This window comes from Ammodytes marinus, assembly GCF_949987685.1.
Source record: "Ammodytes marinus genome assembly, chromosome: 17".
Lineage (NCBI taxonomy): Eukaryota > Metazoa > Chordata > Actinopteri > Uranoscopiformes > Ammodytidae > Ammodytes > Ammodytes marinus.
In genome coordinates, this window is record NC_137221.1 from 2,851,104 (window position 1) to 2,871,993 (window position 20,890).

The following is a 20,890-nucleotide window of genomic DNA, read 5'->3' on the forward strand; positions in this document are numbered from 1 at the left end:
CACACACACACACTACACTCACGCTACAGACACATACCCTCACACACTCGCCACACATGCCCACGCCCGCTTGCCAGGCACACACACACACACACACACACACACACACACACACACACACACACACACACACACACACACACACACACACACACACACACACACACACACACACACACACACACACACACACACACACACACACACACACACACACACACACACACACACACTGCAACACAAAAAAAAGGAAACGAGTCTCAAACTGCACTCACACAAAAATAAAATGCAAGGTTTTAAAACGGAGAACTTTCTGTGCCAGTGTTATTGATTATTTTAAATTAGAAAAGGAAGAATCGCTAAAACTTTACGGCCACAAACTAACTCTTATATAAGTGCTGAATAATATATGTTTAACGGCAGAGTGACGGTGCAACATTGACAGACAGACAGACAGACAGACAGACAGACAGACAGACAGACAGACAGACAGACAGACAGACAGATAGACAGATAGACAGATAGATAGATAGATAGATAGATAGATAGATAGATAGATAGATAGATAGATAGATAGATAGATAGATAGATTAATAGATAGATAGATAGATAGATAGATAGATAGATAGATAGATAGATAGATAGATAGATAGATAGATAGATAGATAGATAGATAGATAGATAGAAGTTAATTTATTAGTTTAACACTATTTTTTATTTAATAATTATTATAATTCTGGAAAGCACATAGTTTAGGTGTGGCCAATATCGCGTGCAGTTTTTCATTCAAACTATATGGACTCCACCCATTGATTCACACACAGCCGTCACAGTCATACTCACAGACAGACAGACAGACAGACAGACAGACAGACAGACAGACAGACAGACAGACAGACAGACTCACACTCACACTCACACTCACACGGACGGACAGACAGACAGACAGACAGACAGACAGACAGACAGACAGACAGACAGACAGACAGACAGACAGACAGACAGACAGACAGACAGACTCACACTCACACTCACACTCACACTCACACTCACACTCACACTCACACTCACACTCACACTCACACTCACAGACACACTCACAGACACACTCACAGACAGACACACACACACACACACACACACACACACACACACACACACACACACACACACACACACACACTCACACTCACACTCACACTCACACTCACAGACAGACACACACACACACACACACACACACACACACACGCACACACACACACACCAAAGCTAAGCTGATACGGGAGAGACACGCAGGACAAAGTCAACCAGCAAAATTCTGCCTTTATGAAGCTTTTTATGGATCATTTGTAGCTTGGGGCCCCCGGGGCAAATCACCGACCTTTGCCTTATAGTAAGTAGGTCTGGGTTCCAAATCACATACTCTTTCTTTTTACTACACTACATACTAAAGTACAGAAGAGTTTTAGTCTTTTTACTACACTACATACTAAAGTACAGAAGAGTTTTAGTCTTTTTACTACACTACATACTAAAGTACAGAAGAGTTTTAGGGCCACGGACAGGAGAGAAAAAAAATCAGATAAGGAAGATTGTTTTTTCATTAAGTCAAGAAATGTCATGAATAAAGACGAATATTTCAAAATGCTACTGGAATTAGTGGGACATTTATGTATTTTCAGCATACTGAAATTGACCTGCCTGAATTGGGACATCCTAAATCTTTTTCTGGCATACTAAATAGGGAAGTGTGTGATTTCTACAGGTAAATCCCATTGAGACCGAAGACTCTTTTGCAAGGGAGACCTGTAGGAAAAAAATATGATTTCATTTCTGCATTACAGCCCCGTGCAGCTTCTCTGGTCAGCCTGCCCCTCCCATGTTTACAATATCAATGTATATTTGAATTGACTGCCACCCAGCCTGTCACTCCTCCAACCCCACCTTAATGTAATTTAGACCTCTCTCCCCCCCCCCCCCCTCACAGTAAAAGACATCACAGTAATATTTACAAAGTAAGTTTTTTTTTCAACCCTATATTTCTCTTTCTGTGATGTCACGAGAAAGAGAAATATAGGGTTAAAAAAAAACACTCTTTCTGCCTTTTCTCAGGCTAGGATGAACCGATTTAAAAAAAAATCGCACATTTGTACTACATAGGATCTCAGAATTCAACACACCTTCATATTCAAACCGGTGAAGTAGGCCTTTAAATATGTGATGATTTTAAGGAAACGGCGCCACTCTTAGCAAGAGACCCTCGTGTATATGGCCCCTAGTAACCCCTTTGGAGGACCCCTTGCTATTTTGAAATAAACCTTTTGCTTTTAACACTGTATCATCTGCTTTTTATCACTACATCTTTTCTTTCTTTCTTTAACCTTTATTTCTACAGGTAAATCCCATTGAGTCCGAAGACTCTTTTGCAAGGGAGACCTGTTCCCATTTACCATTCACACACTCATTCATACACCGATAGCAGGCTAACTATCGACATTCACACGAGGCAAGGTGGGTGAAGTGTCTTGCCCAAGGACACAACAACCATGACACAAGTGGCAGGGCGGGGATCGAACCTCCAACCCTTTGATCATCGGCCGACCCGCTCTACCAACTGACCTGTCACTCAATATCATCTCAGCTGTGTGTGGCCTTTGACCTGCTTATAAGAAATAATTATCCTCAATAGTTATTACTGAGTTCTAACGTATAGTCTCCCTTGGTTCCACACTCGACGCAAAATATAAAAGAAAACAAGATATTCAACAGTACATAAATGCTTCCACACTCAAAAAAAATCTAATATACTACTACTGTATGCAGACATGTTTAGTTCTGCTGTTACATTCACATTACCGTTCGCGTTATACACCTATAGGCTACATTAGTGTCCCTACTTAGGTAAACAACAAACAAGCACACACACACACACACACACACACACACACACACACACACACACACACACACACACACACACACACACACACAGGACATGGACTATTACCAGCCAGTCACCTTTGACCTGTATTGCTAATATTTCAAATTATTTTCCCTCACCTTGAGCGATCGCTATGGACTCAAAGCTTTGCAGTTCCTTCAGTAAACAGGTCCTCTCGCTGGGGTGAAGCCGGTAGATAAACTCCTTGGCTATTGTGGGCGAGTTGAGTGGCTCCCTTGGCTCTTTCCTACCGTGTGTTCCCATACAGCACGCCGGTGTATGTCGCCCTAATCCCGGCAGCTTTGAAGCGATCACCCGCCCCACTCCCAGTACTGGTTGTGGTAACTTCTTCTGCATCATTGGCGGCCGTATAACTCTTTGTAGACATATTTTCAACATTGTGCCGAAATAAACACTTCCTTAAAAGTCTGTAAACGTTCAAAAATCGCTGGTTTCTTCCCCTTTTTCGATGGTAAAATTGGTTTTCTTAAGAGCGGTGCTTCGCCGTCGTCCCCCCCGCTTAAGGTGCGTCTATCGCTGGGTAGAAGTAGTGTCTTCTCTCGGTCCTTATGAAAGCTTAGGGGCTTAGATCGCGAGCCTCAATGGGGAGAACAACAATAGTTTAAATGGTTGTTGTGCTAAAACTAACTCTATAACAGCCGTACATGTCTTATTCTTTCCACAAACCGTCTCATGGTCCTCCTGTCACACACACACACACAGTCCGCGATCCAGAGCTTGGCACACAAGAGAGAAAAAAGGACATTTCACAATAAAATACATCGATTCCGGTTTCAGGCAGAGCTTCCGCCTACCTGCAAAATAAATGTCGTAGGCCTACACATAGATATACTGTACAGCCGTGGAAAAAATGAAGAGACCAGTGCAAATGTTCAGTGTCTCTTGTTTTGCTATTTATAGGCATATGTTTGAGTAGAATGAACATTTTGATTTTATTTTATAAACTACTGACAACATTTCTACCAAATTCACAATAAAAATATTGTAATTTAGAGCATTTTCAATAAGTAATGTAGAGATGAAGATTGAAGAAAAATCCAGACTGGTCTCTTAATTTTTTCCGCGGCTGTATGTTCTATATCAATGGTCGTAAACCTCAGATAAAAAGGGAGACTGATTTGATAAACCTTTCATTCATATATAGTGGTTAGCCTTTCTACACTTTACGCTGTTTAAAAGCTGTTTTCCCGGTAACTGCATAGGGGTTCGATGGTAGCCTACAGTTGCACATCAGCATGTTATTTCGTTATTTCAAAGGCTACTGTATTTTTTATTATTTGATTTATTATTTGAACAGATATAACTTACAATTTAATTATAAGGGAAAATGTATAATTGAATTGCATTTTATTTTATCCATTTGTTTGTTGGTATCCATGTTCTTTGCTGTGAAAAAAATGCAGAACAGAATGTGCCATTAAATGTATCACCCGATTAATACACGTTTAAATAGCGCCATCTTCGGGTCAAAAGAGTGAACTACACCCAAGTTGAACTGACGAGTGTATCCATTGTCTCCTTTGCTTCATTGGATGTCTGAGCTGAAAATCCCCCAAAAACTTGAGAAATTCCTCAATTTATTTTAACCAAACGTTTTCACACAAAAAAAAGTATTCCTAAGAGTTCAAACCAAATATAGGACTAACAAAAGGTTGAATTAATGTGTGTGTGTATCGTTTAGTTTATGTATTTTTATCTCTATGTGTGTGTGCGTATCACTTAACTAAAGTAACTGCTGTAGACTGTGATGGGAACATAGGATACTTTTTTAACTAACTGTTGAAGACTGCTGTTAAAGGTGCAGTGTGTAATATGACATCATCAAGAAAGTTCTACAAAGTTCTAGAATGCAACGCTCCCTGGGTAACCCCAACCCTTTAGAATAATAACAGAAGCTACAGTGGCCTTCAAGGACAAGAACAATTCTAAATTTTAAACAATGCACCTGATGACATTCCAACTATGACACTTTCAAGATGGCGGCACTAGGACTTGGTCCAAAATATGCAGAAATATGGACATATATGAGACTCTTTCTGAGGGGAAAAAAATTATTCAAAATTTTTTTTTCAGCTATTATGCACTAAATTAAATGTACTTATGGATATTATAATTACTTTCTACAAAATCTGCTCGGAAATAACACTCAAAATTCTACACACTGCAGGTGAGTGATGTTGAGATATTCGAGATGAAGTCCAAACACATCAATCAATATCAAAGATGATTTTATTTACATAAATCTCTTTTTAAAACAAAAAGGCAAAATGAACAGCGTTTCACCTTTATTCCAAAAGCTTTTTCATAACAATCAAAACTAAGAATCAAAAAGTCCTTCCAATAGCTTAAACATATCAAAACACACATCTGCTCGGTAATCAAAACACAACCCAACACAATACCCTACGGAACAGGATTAGGGACACATTTTAGAAGAAAAAAAATTGAGTTCTGGCTTCGATCTCTGAATTCTGAGAAAAAATAGTCAGAATTCTCAGATTAAAGTCAGATTATTATTATTTTTTTTAATGTGTGGCCCTAATCCTCTACCATCCCCATATCTCTCTCATTTCCATCAATTTTCTTCAATGGATAATTTTTCTTGCAGCTTAATTCCTGCCACCAGAAATGTCAACAGTACTGACTGACTGAGCACAAGTTTGTAACTGTCCAAACCCCTTTAAGACGTCCAGGCTTCTCAAGTCCAAACAACATAATACTCCGGTGCAGTTGTGTTTAAAAAAAAAGCAGTTTAATACAAATTCTAATTCAAAGTTGTTGTCGCATAGGGTTCTGTGGGTGGAGTTGAGCGGACCCTCAACTACAGGGTCGGTGGTTCGATCCCCCCGTCTCCCCGCCACATGTCCAAGTGTCCCTGGGCAAAGAGACACTGACTGAACCCTAAATGTCTCCTCATAGTTATAGCTTGCACCCTGCGTGGTAGCTGCTGCTGCTAATCGGTGTATGAATGTGTTGTAAGTCGCTTTGGATAAAAGTGTCTGCTAAATTACATGAGATGTGTTGGCCGGGCTTTACTGTTAAAATAAAAAAAAAGTGGAAGAAATGGTTCCTTAATATATCTTTAAGGGCGTTTTAGACAGTAGTTTAAAGCTTTCTGGAACATGCCGCGAATGCTACTTGTAACTCGAGATCAGGACAAATATCATGAATTAAAGGTGCAGTCAGGGATTCTGGAGATTTTTTGTCAAAAGAATTTTTGGGCAAAATCAGTGAATATCTCCTCATGATCCGCTACCTGTCCATACTCTGTGTGTGTGTGTGTGTGTGTGTGTGTGTGTGTGTGTGTGTGTGTGTGTGTGTGTGTGTGTGTGTGTGTGTGTGTGTGTGTGTGTGTGTGTGTGTGTGTGTGTGTGTGTGTGTGTGTGTGTGTGTGTGTGTGTGTGTGTGTGTGTGTGTGTGTGTGTGTGTGTGTGTGTGTGTGTGTGCTAAGAAACCAAATCTGGCATCAATACACAGCCTGGGCTCTGTAAACTGGTAAGTAAACAGAGCCTAGGCTGTGTATTAACACTGGATTGTTATTCTTCATTGCACATATGGAACAGACACGAGTAATCATGAGGAGATATTCACTGATTTCTTTGACAACAAAAAATTATCCAGAATCGCTGACTCCACCTTTATATTACAGTGTCTTTGCAACTTCTGAAGTATTTTCAATAGTTTGAAAAACAACGAAATAAAGAAAAAACAATATGTACTCTCAACAGTAATGTCTTCAGCTCCTCAAGTCCTTAATAAATTCTTTCACTTATTTAAATTATTAATTTTCCAGACCGACTTGGGACCCTGAGACTAGAAAGGTGCAGTGTGTGTGCGTGAGTGTGCGTGTGTGTGTGTGTGCGTGTGTGTATGTGTGCGTGTGTGTGTGTATGTGTGTGTGTGCGTGTGTGCGTGTGTGTGTGTGTGTGAGTCAACAAAAACAATTAACAATGTCCAATGACGTAAAAACTCCCAATAACGGAAACATTCTACCATTTAAAATGTGATTAAAGCCGATTGATTTTACTTTAAAAAGTGCTCTGAGGAACTTTCAGTTTGTGTTAACTCTAGCGCCCCCCTTTGGACAAAAGCGGTAGTGTTTCTACTACGCCAGCTGTTGTTCCTGGGTGAGCGTAAACCCATGACAAAGGCATTAAGAAAAAACTATATAAAAATAGCATTCTTTTACACTGATGGTCTCGTTTGCTTATTACATGTCATTCATGATCTTCAGAGCAAAAATTAAGACGGTTTCGGAAATATTTAAAAGTTCCTCGTAGCACCTTTTAAATAAATTGTAAAAAGATTACGTTATTGGGAAATGTTTATATGATTTGCTGCTACACAGTAAATTGTTGCTAGGCAGAATTGACACAAAGTTTCTGTAATACCAGTGATTTCAAACTTTAAAAAGGTGCATTGACTTATTAATAACTTGGATGAACAGAGAAACATTGACACCAGTTCTCACAATATGACAGAGACATTGACTAAACAAACTAGGGTACTTTTTTTTCCCCTTTAAAAGAAACACTTAGACAAAACAGATGGCACCGTTCCTTCTGATACTGTATGTTTACTGTATTTCACCGAGTAGCATTGCGTTATAATAACCATTTTTTTTTTTGGGGGGGGGAGCAAAAGTCTTCAAATTTGGCTTTTCGCTGCGACTCCATTATATATCAACACTCTCATTAACAAATAACCATTTCTAGGTCTGGAACAAGGAATTTTTAACCAAAACTAAATACTGATTTTTGAGTAGAATAGAAGAAAAAAAAAATCTTGTCTTTTCCCAAAGAGAGAATGTATGTCTGTCTGTCTGTCTGTCTGTCTGTCTGTCTGTCTGTCTGTACGTTCTTTTGTTTTTATTAAATGTACAATAACGTACACAAATGTAAGCGGAGGTCGCACAAGAGACCAGTAGTTAAGTATTGATAGAGGTATATCAGTGATTACAGTAGCAAGTCTTCTTTTTGTTATTTTAAAATCACACACACACACCTCTTTCTCTCTTATTCTCTCTCTCGCTCTCGTTCTCTCTCTCTCTCTTTCGCTGGTTTGCGCAGTTAAAAAAAAACTGCTTCGCTAAGTTCAAGCAATGTCTCTTCAAGTGAGTTAAGGAAAAGGAGAAACGTTGGAGCTAATGTGAAACAAACTTATAGCCGTTATCAACCTGCCAGTCGGGATTTGAAACCTGCTAAGAGTTTTAGTTTTAGCCTTTAAACTCCCAAAATCTAGTGAAGACAGCTGCCTTCCGAAATTCAGAGTTTTCCGAAATTTTAAATGTTTTAATAATTTTCCAGTGTCATATCTTCATTTAACCCATTGATGACGGCTGCTGCGCGATGCCACATTGGCTCTCCTGCCTGATGCTGCGTCGCGCAGCATTATTACTTTATCTAATTTTCATGGCATTCCCAGCATAGAATGCCATGTCATTGGTTCAAATACACATGAGGTGGGTTTTGTTGATTTTTTGAAGACCACGTGACCACCCAAAAGTTGTGTGGTTTGCCAAAAATCATGTCAATCAAAAAAATTAAAATAAAACAAAATAATAAAAAAATACACCAGCTATGTCGGCGACAGAACAGTTAGTGGCGTTTGGTGCGCAGAATCAAGGTCTACTATAGACTACTGACGAAAATCACACAACACATTGCATCTATTTATTAACAATATTTAATAATTTTCTAATTCATCTAATTTTGACGATTTTTAGAAATATTTGTAGGTTTGTAAGCGCTGAGGGAGCATGTTTAAATAAAACCTGTGAACCTTAACTTTTAAATGTATTTTATTTCATGTTTCTATGTGCTACACAGGCTTAGATATTAAGGTTTAGGTAGACTTGACAATTCGTACTATTTTTTCAGAAAACCCTCAGGCATTAAGGACATGCATCCTAGATTGCCATAGTCATCAATGGGTTAACGGTTGTTTTTTGGCAAACTAAAAAGCGCTGGATAAAGCAGTTATAGCAAGTTTCAAACAGAAGTGTAAAATAAAGTGTTTTTTGCGCCAAAAAAACTAAGAAAAATCCCGACGTGCAGATTGATTGAAGTTTGAATTTAAGTCTAGTTGTTAATAAACAAACACAATCCAGCGTTTCCCCCTGAAATACACCCGGGGCCGGGGAGCGAGAAGGAGCTGCATCGTTAAGACATCGTCTAATTAAGCACATTACATGTCGGCAGGCGCACACACACGCAAACACACAAACAAGCGCGCACACACACACACTAGCGCACTCACACAGGGGCTGCATAAGTGACATAATCTAAACAAAGTTGTTGTGAAAAAAATCTTAATTTTTCACTTACTGAAATAAAACGCGTAGCAACGGCTGTAGCAACACAGCAACATTTGAATCAGGATTTCCACTAATTTTGGGAGTTAAAAAAAAAATAAATAATTACAGTATGAGTTTTTGGTCTACATCATGCAGCCCATATGCACACACATGCACTCAACCACACACACACACACACACACACACACACACACACACACACACACACACACACACACACACACACACACACACACACACACACACACACACACACACACACACACACACACACACACACACACACACACACACACACACACACACACACACACACACACACACACACACACACACACACACACACACACACACACACACACACAATGAGAGCAGCAGTTACTCTTTCCACAAGCCCTTTCACGTAAAACCCAAACTCTAATAAACAGAATGATATCCCTGACATTGTTCAAGAAAAACGAAAAATTAAAAACGCTGAATTAGAATTTGTGATTTATAATTTTTTTCTTTTTTTAACTTAAATATAATAAAAGATATATGTTTTATTTCTCTCTCTCTGTCTCTCTCTGTCTCTCTCTCAGTCCTCCGTAGAGTCTGTGTCATCGTTGATATAGTCTTCCTCTATTGGCGTGTTGCCATTTTGCGTCCCCCATTCGTCTTCATCGTACTCAATACTATCATTGTCTTCCATCAATTCATTGTCTTGCTCCACCCCCACCCCTAACCCCTCTCCGAGCTGAACTCCTGCCCCAGCTCCCACCTCCTCGGGCGGGTCGAAATCCTGCAGTTGGTGGCCCTCCTGTGGTTCATTGACATTAGCATCTTCGTTAGCATCCTGCGGCGCTTCGTAGCCGCCGCCGTTGTTATTCGAAAACGCGTCTCTCTCCCTGCTGTCGTCCTCCACGTAGACTCTTTGGTGGCACATGGGGCAGGTGTCCTGGATGTACAGCCATTTCCTTAAACAGAGCGCGTGGAAGTAATGGTGGCACGGGGTTATTCTCGCGGACGTGGTGAATTCTTGGTAGCAAATGGCGCACACGTCCTCGATGTCGCTGAGCTGGTAGCCGCGTAGCTCGGGCAGCGAGTTGATTTTCTTGACGGCGGTGCGGCGGTTTATGAACGTTTTCCAGCCGTTCTTGGCCTGCAGGTAGATGTTGAAATAGGCGTGAAGGCACATCATGCACGCGCGGATCTTGCTGCCCGATTCGAACATCATGGTGTAGGCGCCGTTGCCGAACATTATGACGCCGAAGAGGAATTCCATGATGTTGCCGGTGGAGCGGACGTAGTAAACGTAATCGTCCAGCTTCTCCCAGAGCACGTTGGAGAATCCGTCGGCCATGAAGAGAACGTAGACCGTCAGGGAAACCAGCACCTGGAGACAGAGAGAGGGAACACAGGTTTTATTTACTGACAACATTTCTACCAAATTCCAATAAATGTTTTTTTTAAGATTATTTTTTTGGCATTTTCAAGCTTTATTAGACAGTACAGAGTTGAAATGGGGAGACGGAGAGAGAGAGAGAGACAGAGAGAGAGACAGAGAGAGAGAGAGAGAGAGAGAGAGAGAGGGAGGGAGGGAGGGAGGGTGGGATGACATGCAGTAAAGGTCCACGGGTCGGATTCGAACCCGCGACCACTGCAACAAAGGCCGGAGCCAATATGGTACGCGCTCTATCCACTAAGCCCGAAATGTTTTGTCTTTGAGAGCATTTTCAATAAGTTATGTAGAGATGAAGATTTCTTCTGGAGCTGTATATGTGCACATATAGGGGAAGGTGGGGTGATTTGTGCAACTTTTTACTCAAAGTGATTTTAAAGTGAGGCCTTGACAGTTATGTCTCCAACTCAAATATGTACATATATTTCAGGATGTTGTGCATCCCTGGCAATAAAAACTTTGGATCTGGAATAAACTGTTTAAGAAATATAGCTTTCGGAAAAAAAGTTGTCTTGTCGCACAAATCACCCCACGTAGTGGGGTGATTTGTGCGTCATTGTGTCACAATGACAAAGTCACAATCATCATCTTTCTGGCCATCTGAACTCTCATCAGTGGTGTCGTTAAGTGGAATTGAGATGTCACCCTCTTCTGAGCTACTGTAGACAATCACTTTCTTTTGGTGACCAGCGTATACAGCCATGCCACTGGCACAACTCTCAGAAATGTACTTTGCACTAGTTGCTCCGTGCTTGTGGAACCAACTGCCACCTGACAAATGTGATTCCCCCTACATTTCTGCCTTTAAATCAAGGCTCAAAACCCATATGTACACCCTGGTGTTTCCTCCCCATTAACCTCTGCACTACTTACTTACCTCTGCACTACTATCTGTGTTTATGTGGATGTATGGGCTTTACGTCTTTTATTTTGGTTATTGTTATTTTACCTTCATTGTTTACCTACTGAATGCACTATGTACAGCACTTTGGACAGTGCAAACTGTCATAAATGTGCTTTTATAAATACATTTTACTTACTTACTTACTTATAACTCACCCAGGCCCTTGCGCACAAATCACCCCATCCCCAGAATTTTGGATAATAGGCATGATGCAGCAATTTAGGGTTGACATTGTGCTAACTATATAGACTCAAAGTATAGCATACCAAAGCACTAAAACATGTGTCAAATGTTTTCAAACGTGTCTATAATTGTTCAGACACAATAATCAAAAAACCTTGATCATGGAAATTTTACTTTGAAAGGCAAAACACAGTTTTTTGAGCTTAAATGTGCTTATATCTTATTCCTTGTGTCTCCCTTCTTTACAGGATGAGTCAAATGGATGGCTCTTCTTAAATATGTGGTCACATTTCCAATTTCTTCCACGGTTTTCTAGAAACAAGGGGTTTTGCAACTTCCAAAATGCACAAATCACCCCACCTTCCCCTACTACACGTTTTTATTACATTTTCAAACTTTTTACATGATTTTTTTATCCATAACCTTATTTAAAGGTTGAGTCAGCAATTCTGGAGAATGCTTGTTGTCAAAAAAACTGGATAAATCCATTGTTAAAACACTAGGCTCTTTAAACGGGCATGTCGCAAGCTACCGTGGCCCCCCTTTGTTCACATGCCTGTTTGGTACCTCAATTTTTTCAGCACACACAGTACGGACAGCTAGCTATGAGGAGATATTCACTGATTTTAACAACAAGCGTTCTCCAGAATCACTGGCTGCACCTTTAAAACTCAGGTAACTTCTCTTGTCTCACCTTGAGGCAGAGCTCCAAAGTATGTTTACTTTTTTTTCATTTTTAAACCGACCATCATTTTATATATTTTTTTTTAAGATAATTTTTTTGGCATTTTTGAGCTTTATTAGACAGTACAGAGTTGAAATGGGGTGGTGTAGTGGATATAGCGTGTACTATATTGGCTCTGGCCTTCGTTGCAGTGGTCGCGGGTTCAAATCCGACCCGTGGACCTTTACTGCAGGTCATCCCCCCTCTCTCTCTGTCTCTCTCTCTCTCTCTCTCTCTCTGTCTCCCCATTTCAACTCTGTACTGTCTAATAAAGCTTGAAAATGTCAAAAAATAATCTTTAAAAAAAAAACTCCAGTAACTTCTCTGTCTTACCTTGAGGCAGAGTTCCACGCAGAAACACACACGCGCACGCGCACACACGCACACGCACACACACACACACACACACACACACACACACACACACACACACACACACACACACACACACACACACACACACACACACACACACACACACACACACACACACACACACACACACACACACTCTCCTATGTCTCACCTTGAGGCAGAGTTCCACGCAGAAGGCCGTGACGGCAAACAGCCACGTGTTGAGAGCGTAGTGATGCCACAAAGCGTAACTTAGCAACACCGGCAGCACGAACAGCGCCACGGAAACCATGAGAACGGGGAAGTGACGGCGCACGGACGAGACGTGTGACGCGCTGAGTGACATCAGCACGGGGTCCGTCATGCCGTGGATGAAATGCAAGATGGCCGTCAGCAGCAGGCACATGTTTCGGCTCAGACGCACCTGGAAGGGACAACAACAAGGGCTCAGTCAATGATATGTACAATCAAATCAAAACTTTATTGATATTATAGCACTTCTCATACACAAAAAGGTGGCACAAACAGTTTAGATGGTAAATGGCAAAAAATTAAATGTATTGTTGTCATTTTGTTAATTACAAGTTACAACAAAACAAGAAGGCTCATGATCAAGTCACAGTTACATTCACACACATTCATTGCATACATACATCCCAATGATAGAAAAAAATAGATGTAGCTGGATAGCTAAAATAGCTAAGAGACCATGACGTAAATAAATACATTTAAAATGCTCTAATAAATAGATAAAGTGCACAGATGCGATTGTGCGCGCTGCCATGCCAACAAGGTCTCGGTCAATGATATATATACAAACACACAATCAAATCAAAACCTTTTTTTTTTTAAAGATTTTTTTTTGGGGCATTTTCAAGCTTTATTTGATAGTACAGAGTTGAAATGGGGAGACAGAGAGAGAGAGAGAGAGAGAGAGAGAGAGAGAGAGGGGGGATGACCTGCAGTAAAGGTCCACGGGTCGGATTTGAACTCGCGACCACTGCAACGAAGGCCGGAGCCAATATGGTACACGCTCTATCCACTACACCACCGGAGCGCCCCGAGAAATCGCAATTTAAGACAAAACCACAAAAACATAGCACGAATACAGACGGACATATTACCAAAGCGAATAAATTAAACCAAGTGGCAGTACGTACCAGCCTCTCCTCCGGGTCCAGGCTGCTCAGGCCCGTCTGTAAAGCCAGAATGAAGAACAGAACCGGGGCAACGAAGCCCAGACGCTTGTCCTCCTCCTCCGTCGATCCTGGAGGAATACACACAGAATACATTGATATCAGGGGGAGAGTTACAGGCAGATTGTAAAGGGTTTTTAAAAACACAGACACAGACAGACACAAACACAGACAGACAGGCAGACACACAAGTGTGTACGGCTATACTTGTGAGGACACTCATTGACATAATGCATTCCCTAGCCCCTTACCCTAACCCTAACCATCCAAACTAAATGCCTAACCCCAACCCTTACACTAACCCTAACATACACCTAATTCATACCTGAAACTTTAAACCTAGTGTTAACCCTCAAACAGCCCTTTAAAGGCCTGTCCTTAAAACCTAGTGTTAACCCTCAAACAGCCCTTTAAAGGCCTGTCCTTAAAACCTAGTGTTAACCCTCAAACAGCCCTTTAAAGGCCTGTCCTTAAAACCTAGTGTTAACCCTCAAACTGCCCTTTAAAGGCCTGTCCTTAAAACCTAGTGTTAACCCTCAAACAGCCCTTTAAAGGCCTCTCCCAAAGTGAGAATTGGACAAAATATCCTCACTCTTTAAGGTCTAAAGCTGAAATTGGTTAGCCCGAAAATATTTGTACACACACACACACAAACAGGCATGCATGCCAACAGACACACCCCCACACACACACACACACAAACACACACACACACACACACACACACACGTACCTATGAAGGCCAGGATGCTGAGGCCAAGATAGTGTGCGACTGAGGAGATGACAGCGCTCATCCCTAACACAGTGAGCGTGGAGTCACAGCCAGAGATGATCAGGTTGGAGCTCAGATCCCAAAACACGTCCCAGCTCAGGAGGTAGGCCTGGAGACAGTCACATGTCACATATTACAGTACATGTCATTTAGCAGACGCTCTTATCCAAAGCCACTTACAACTGGAGCACACATTCATACACCACCGCCCTATCCACTTCGCCACCCTCCCCCCTATATACATAGCAACATATGGCAACTTCACTCATTAAAGCTCCATTACAATCACTATATTCAGACTAGGAATTTTTACCAAAGCTGAAAGTTCCTCGGAGCAACTTTATCTCATCAGACCATAGTAGTTTACAGAGTCTAGGATGTGTATTAACATTGGAATAATTTCAGCGCACACACAATACGCCAGACAGGCAGCGGATCATGAGGAGATATTCACTGACTTTGACAAAAAAAAAAGTGATTTAGACAAGAAGCGTTCTCCAGAATCACTGACTGCACCTTTAAGATAACAAACCAAACAGGTCTTACCGTTACCTGTGAGTCGGGGCCTCCGTCGGTGGGCACCTCCCCGCTCTCTCTCCTCACCGCTCGTACCACGTACACCAGGATGAGGGCCTGGGCAGTGACCCGGGTCAGCCAGAACACCCGCAACACATCAGGGAACCTAAGAATCAAATAAAATAAAATCAGTTTTGGGGCGCTCCAGTGGCATAGTGGATAATAAAGCGTGTACCACATTAGCACCGGCCTTCGTTGCAGTGGTCGCGGGTTCAAATCCGACCCGTGGACCTTTACTGCAGGTCATTCCCCCCCCCTCCCTCTCTCTCTCTCTCTCTCTGTCTCCCCATTTCAACTCTGTACTATGTAATAAATAAAAACTTGAAAACGCCAAGAAATTATCTTAAAAAAAAATTATAATAATCAAATCAGTTTTATTTATATAGAACCCATTATCACAAATAGACATTAGTCCTATAGACTCCTAAGCAAAACATTATTAAAAACCCAAATGATGCATCTTTGCTATGGTCACAAGGCAGACACTGGACAACAACCTAATTTTTTCAACCAATTAATGGTGTGTTTCTTGTTTTTTGTCAACAAATGAAATCAGTTTTATTATTTGTTAAGCCCAATTTCACATATATAGATAGACATTTGCCTCAGTAGGCTTCACAGTCCATACAGTATGACACCCTCTGCCTTTTGACCCTTAGCTCGGCTGAGAAAAAACTCCCTGTAAAAAAACCCTTTATTGGGCTTAAAAAATTGAGAAACATCAGGGAGAGTTGACAGAGGAAAGGGAAGATTGTCATATATACAGAAAATAATACTGTGTGTCTGTCTGTCTGTGTGTGTGTCTGTCTGTCTGTCTGTGTGTGTCTGTCTGTCTGTCTGTCTGTCTGTCTGTCTGTCTGTCTGTCTGTCTGTCTGCGTGTCTGTGTCTGTGTGTAAATCCTAACCTTATCCTCTTCCATGTGTCTTCTAGCAGCAGCTGTAGCCCGTAGATCCGGTACATGTGTCTTATGAGCAGATACACGTATCGGCAGGAATAGTAGAACCATTTCAGTCTCATGGCTAGACAAACGGCGGTGTGTAGGGCCAACGCCAGGCCCGAAAACAACGCCACCAGCTGCCTTACGTCCGCGGGAAGCTCTATCATAAGCCCCCACAGAGGAATCATTATATCCAGCACCACCAATGCGGCGAACGTGGATTGTAGTTCGAGTAGGAACACGTAGCCCACTCCGAAAGCTAGCTGGATCACGGCCATGCCTAGCCAGAGGGTGGGCCCGTTTCGAGGCATTAGTCTGAAGCCCAAGGCGGCCTTGTAGTAGGCGCTGTAGAAGTCTATGTGCGACGTGGCGTAGTAGTTGAAGAGGACGGCCGACGTCCCGAGCAAGACGGCGAAGAAGAGGGTGTAGAATTTAAACAAGGCCTTCTGGGACAGCAGCAGGACCACAGTGGAGGCTAGCACACCTGCGGAGATACACAGAGAGACACAGTTGTAAGAAGTTAGAACAAATATTTAGATTTTATTCTTTATTTTGGGGATTTATTTGTTTTTTAGAACACAAACATACAATTGTAAAAGTGAACACACAAACAAAATACAAAACTAAATAAAATTAACATAAACATGTAAATAAACAACTAACATGGCGTACTCTACTTAACAGGTTTTCTAAAGACATTGTTTCAATATTTAGAACACTACACGCACACCTGCGGCGATAGATAAGACACAGAAAAAGTTAGAAAAATAATTAGAATACTATATATATATATATCTACAGCTCTGGAAAAAATTAAGAGTCCACTCCAAATGTTCAGGGTCTCTCGTTTTACTATTTATAGGCATATAAATGAACATTTTGGTTTTATAATATACCTTAACTACTGACAACCATAGTAGTTTATTGATCACAGCTAGTGAGTGAGTGAGTGAGTGAGTGAGTGAGTGAGTGAGTGAGTGAGTGAGTGAGTGAGTGAGTGAGTGAGTGAGTGACGAAGTGGGCAGGGAGTTCGCCGCTGGTGTGCAGGGTCAGAGGTTCGATCCCCCGCCTACCCGCCACATTTCCAAGTGTCCTTGGGCAAGACATTGAACCCCGAATTGCTCCAGATAGTTAGCTTGCACCCTGCGTGGTAACTGCTGCTGCTATCGGTGAATGAATGTGTGTGTGATTGGGTGAATGTGTACAAAACAATGTAAAGCGCTTTGAGTCTGTGAAAAACCAGGGAAAAGAGATATATAAGTGGAGTCCATTGAGTGAGTGAGTGAGTGAGTGTTTGTGTGCGTGCCAGGAGTATTTCAAACCCCTTACACACAGTCAAACATGCACCAGGGTCAAGTTACATAAGCCTCAGTTTGTACGTTGAGTTAAAGACCTTTGAGCCGCTGAGCTGCAGTGAAAGTAGTTCATGGAGTTAGTGCAGACAACTTCAAACAACTACAGTTTATGTTTAGCACACACACACACACACACACACACACATTAGTAAAGTTATCCGCGGTTTGAGACAGAGGCAAGGGGCCAAATGACTGAGGTTCCCCAAGCTCCTTCAAATAACTTAAGATTATGTTTAGCACACACACACACACACGCGCATGCGCACACACACACACACACACACACACACACACACACACACACACACACACACACACACACACACACACACACGATTGTTGCAGGACTTTTAAAGGGTGGAGTAAGCGATTCAGTGAATGTCTCCTCCTGACCCGCTACTTGTCCATACTACTGTGTGTGCACTTAAAAAACATCCGGTGTTATTACATACACAGCCTATAGGCTCTGTACACGAGCATGTTGACAGCTACTTGGGCCACCTTTATTTACATACCCTTTGTTTACATACCAGTTTACAGATTTTGTTTTCAGCGCGCGCACACACACACACACACACACACACACACACACACACACACACACACACACACACACACACACACACACACACACACACACACACACACACACACACACACACACACACACACACACACACACACACACACACACACACACACACACACACACACACACACACACACACACACACACACACACACACACACACACACACACACACACACAGGGAGCAGATCATGATATAAGGAGATATTCACTGAATTGACAACAAGCATTATCCAGAATAGCGGACTGCTCCTTTAAGTCCATGTTTGTTAATGAACTACTGTATTTACAAAGCTCATACAACTCATCCAAGCTCAATAACTGTGCACCAGGGCCATGGAAAGAGTCAGTTGGATTCAAATCATAATTCATTTGAAATAATATGCAAAAAAACTGCCATAAAAAGTCAACTGCCGCCACTTTTTATATTTCAAATTTCTAAAGGAATGGGTAGTTAATACCTCATTAACATCTTTTATATCATTTGCTTCTTCGTCTGCGATTAGATTATGATATCTCCACTGACTCGTATGAGATAACAAGATGATTATACAGCCGTGGAAAAAATGAAGAGACCACTCCAAATGTTGTGTCTCTTGTTTTACTATTTATAGGCATATGTTTGAATAGAATGGACATTTTGGTTTTATAATATAAACTACTGACAACATTTCTACCAAATTCACAATAAAAATATTGTCATTAAAGAGCATTTTCAATAAGTAATGTAGAGATGAAGATTCAAGAAAAATCCAGACTGGTCTCTTCATTTTTTCCGGGGCTGTATTTCATTTAATTTAATTTCATTTATTTACGGCTTGACCAGATTATCATGGCATGGAGCACAAAACATCCAAATAATAACAGAACAAAACAATGGTGTACTTAAGGCATGGACCAAACAAAAAACGCTACTCTAACAATGGTAAAGGACGATTTTTCAGAAAGGCACCTGTTTGTTTTACCAATAACTGTTGGTCTTTCCGACCTCAAACGCAAAATCAATTTAAACATAGATGGAGACTTAACATAACATTTTGGCAGGTACTTCTTTCTGTAATACATTTAATTTATATATGCTTTATGTCCCACAAGCCCGGTCTGAGCTGGGAAAGACAGCTTTTAGCTTCAGTGCCCCTGACTCCTGGAACAACTTACAGCAACAAATTAAAATGAATACCATGATATCCTTTAACCAATTTAAACATACTATCTTAAATCTGCCAAACTCTACCTGTAACTGTTTTAATTAGGCCGTATTGTACTTTTACCAATTTGATTTTATTTCCAGCCACTCTTCACCTCTGTCTAAAATGTTCCTCTTTACCAGCTTGTTGTGTATTGATGTATTTGCGTTGTATATTGTGTATGTATTGTTGTTTTTGTTTCTCGATATCATTGCAAATGAGGGTCAACCCCCTCAACGATATCTCGAGTATAAATAAAGGTTAAATAAATAAGTGTAACCTTTGAGCTACTTATCCCATGCCACCAAGGACTTTACAGAGTTTAGACATTTTTAACAGCTCTCTAGGCAAAGTTAAAGGGGGTCAAATAAGCATTTTATTTTGACAGGCAGAATGAGGCCACCCATAGCTACCTGAAGGACCCCAGATAAGATTTATGGAGAGGTTAGAAGAGAATTGGCCACAACACCTGTGATTCAAAAACAACTACTAGCCTAGTAGCTTTCTAGTTAGCTACATAGCAACTTGCCTGTATCAAATAGCACTGAATTAGGTAAGAGGTTAACTATTAAAGCACGTCTGAGAGAGCTAAATGTGTTGCGTTTACTGTCACTAAATGTAAAATATCAGGTGACACATAGCTTCACAGTGACGTCACGCCAGGCTAACGCAGCGTCAGGTATCCGGGCTGTCACTCTCTCTGTTGTTGACAGTTGGATTTTAGGGACTTTTTCGCACATTTCTCTTACAGACAGCTCACCTGTGACTCTGACCAGCACCTTGCCCGTGGCACCGGCCCAACCAGACCCGCCGGGATCATAATACGAGTTAAAAATGGCGTCGATTATAAAGATGCAAGGAACTCGGAGAGCCACATCCAACACCGCCAAGGCCTGCTGCCCCATCCGGGTTTGGGTGGTCGCCATTGGGCTAGAGATGAGAGGGAGAGGGGGTGGGGGTCCGTCTCTAAGTCCTGGAGGTTTAGTTCCCCCCAAACCAACACCTCACGTAGTCTGGTTTCGCTTTGCCGTGAAGGTTTACGTGATGATAGCATAGACTGTGTAAATAGCTAGCAACCTGTCCGCCATAGCTCGACCGACCTCCTGTTGATACTAGCCTACTTTCTTCTTCGTTTTGCGTTATTCTAGTCTAATGTTGGGTTGTTTACCCCTCGTGGGAGTTGTCGCCACCATCCGTTACCCTTCAGGGCTGCCGTAATGTATCATGACAAACATTAGGACGGCTCTAAATTTGACCATTTCCTATCCATTGCTAGGTGAACACCGCACAAGTTGCTAAGCGGTTGGTTGGTTGGTTGGTTCCGACGTGAGGTGACGTAACTTCCAGCGTCGGAGGGCGTAGCAGCTGACGTAGCACGTTTCACTGACAG

At 41.5% G+C, this 20,890-nt stretch overlaps 2 protein-coding genes across 3 annotated transcripts in view; both read right to left on the minus strand.

The window, feature by feature from the left end:
• Positions 1–3,660, minus strand: part of tmem65 (transmembrane protein 65) — a 21,958-nt gene extending 18,298 nt beyond the window's left edge. Inside the window, exon 1 of the mRNA XM_080045587.1 lies at positions 3,064–3,660. Coding sequence (XP_079901713.1) covers positions 3,064–3,343 — 280 coding nt within the window. The 5' untranslated portion in view covers positions 3,344–3,660. The remainder of the gene's footprint in view (positions 1–3,063) is intronic.
• Positions 3,661–6,366: 2,706 nt separating this feature from the next.
• Positions 6,367–20,782, minus strand: rnf139 (ring finger protein 139). Of its 2 annotated transcripts, none has more exons than XM_080045993.1 (7): positions 20,261–20,782; positions 16,337–16,853; positions 15,408–15,537; positions 14,817–14,964; positions 14,048–14,154; positions 13,060–13,311; positions 6,367–10,656 (listed from the first exon to the last, which is right to left on the minus strand). In XM_080045993.1, the coding sequence occupies exons 1-7, from the start codon at positions 20,424–20,426 to the stop codon at positions 9,859–9,861; spliced, it is 2,118 nt and encodes a 705-aa protein (XP_079902119.1). In that variant the 5' UTR covers positions 20,427–20,782; the 3' UTR covers positions 6,367–9,858. The 2 variants fall into 2 exon arrangements, with proteins under 2 accessions (XP_079902119.1, XP_079902118.1); XM_080045992.1 differs by having other exon boundaries at positions 15,402–15,537.
• Positions 20,783–20,890: the final 108 nt, after the last annotated feature.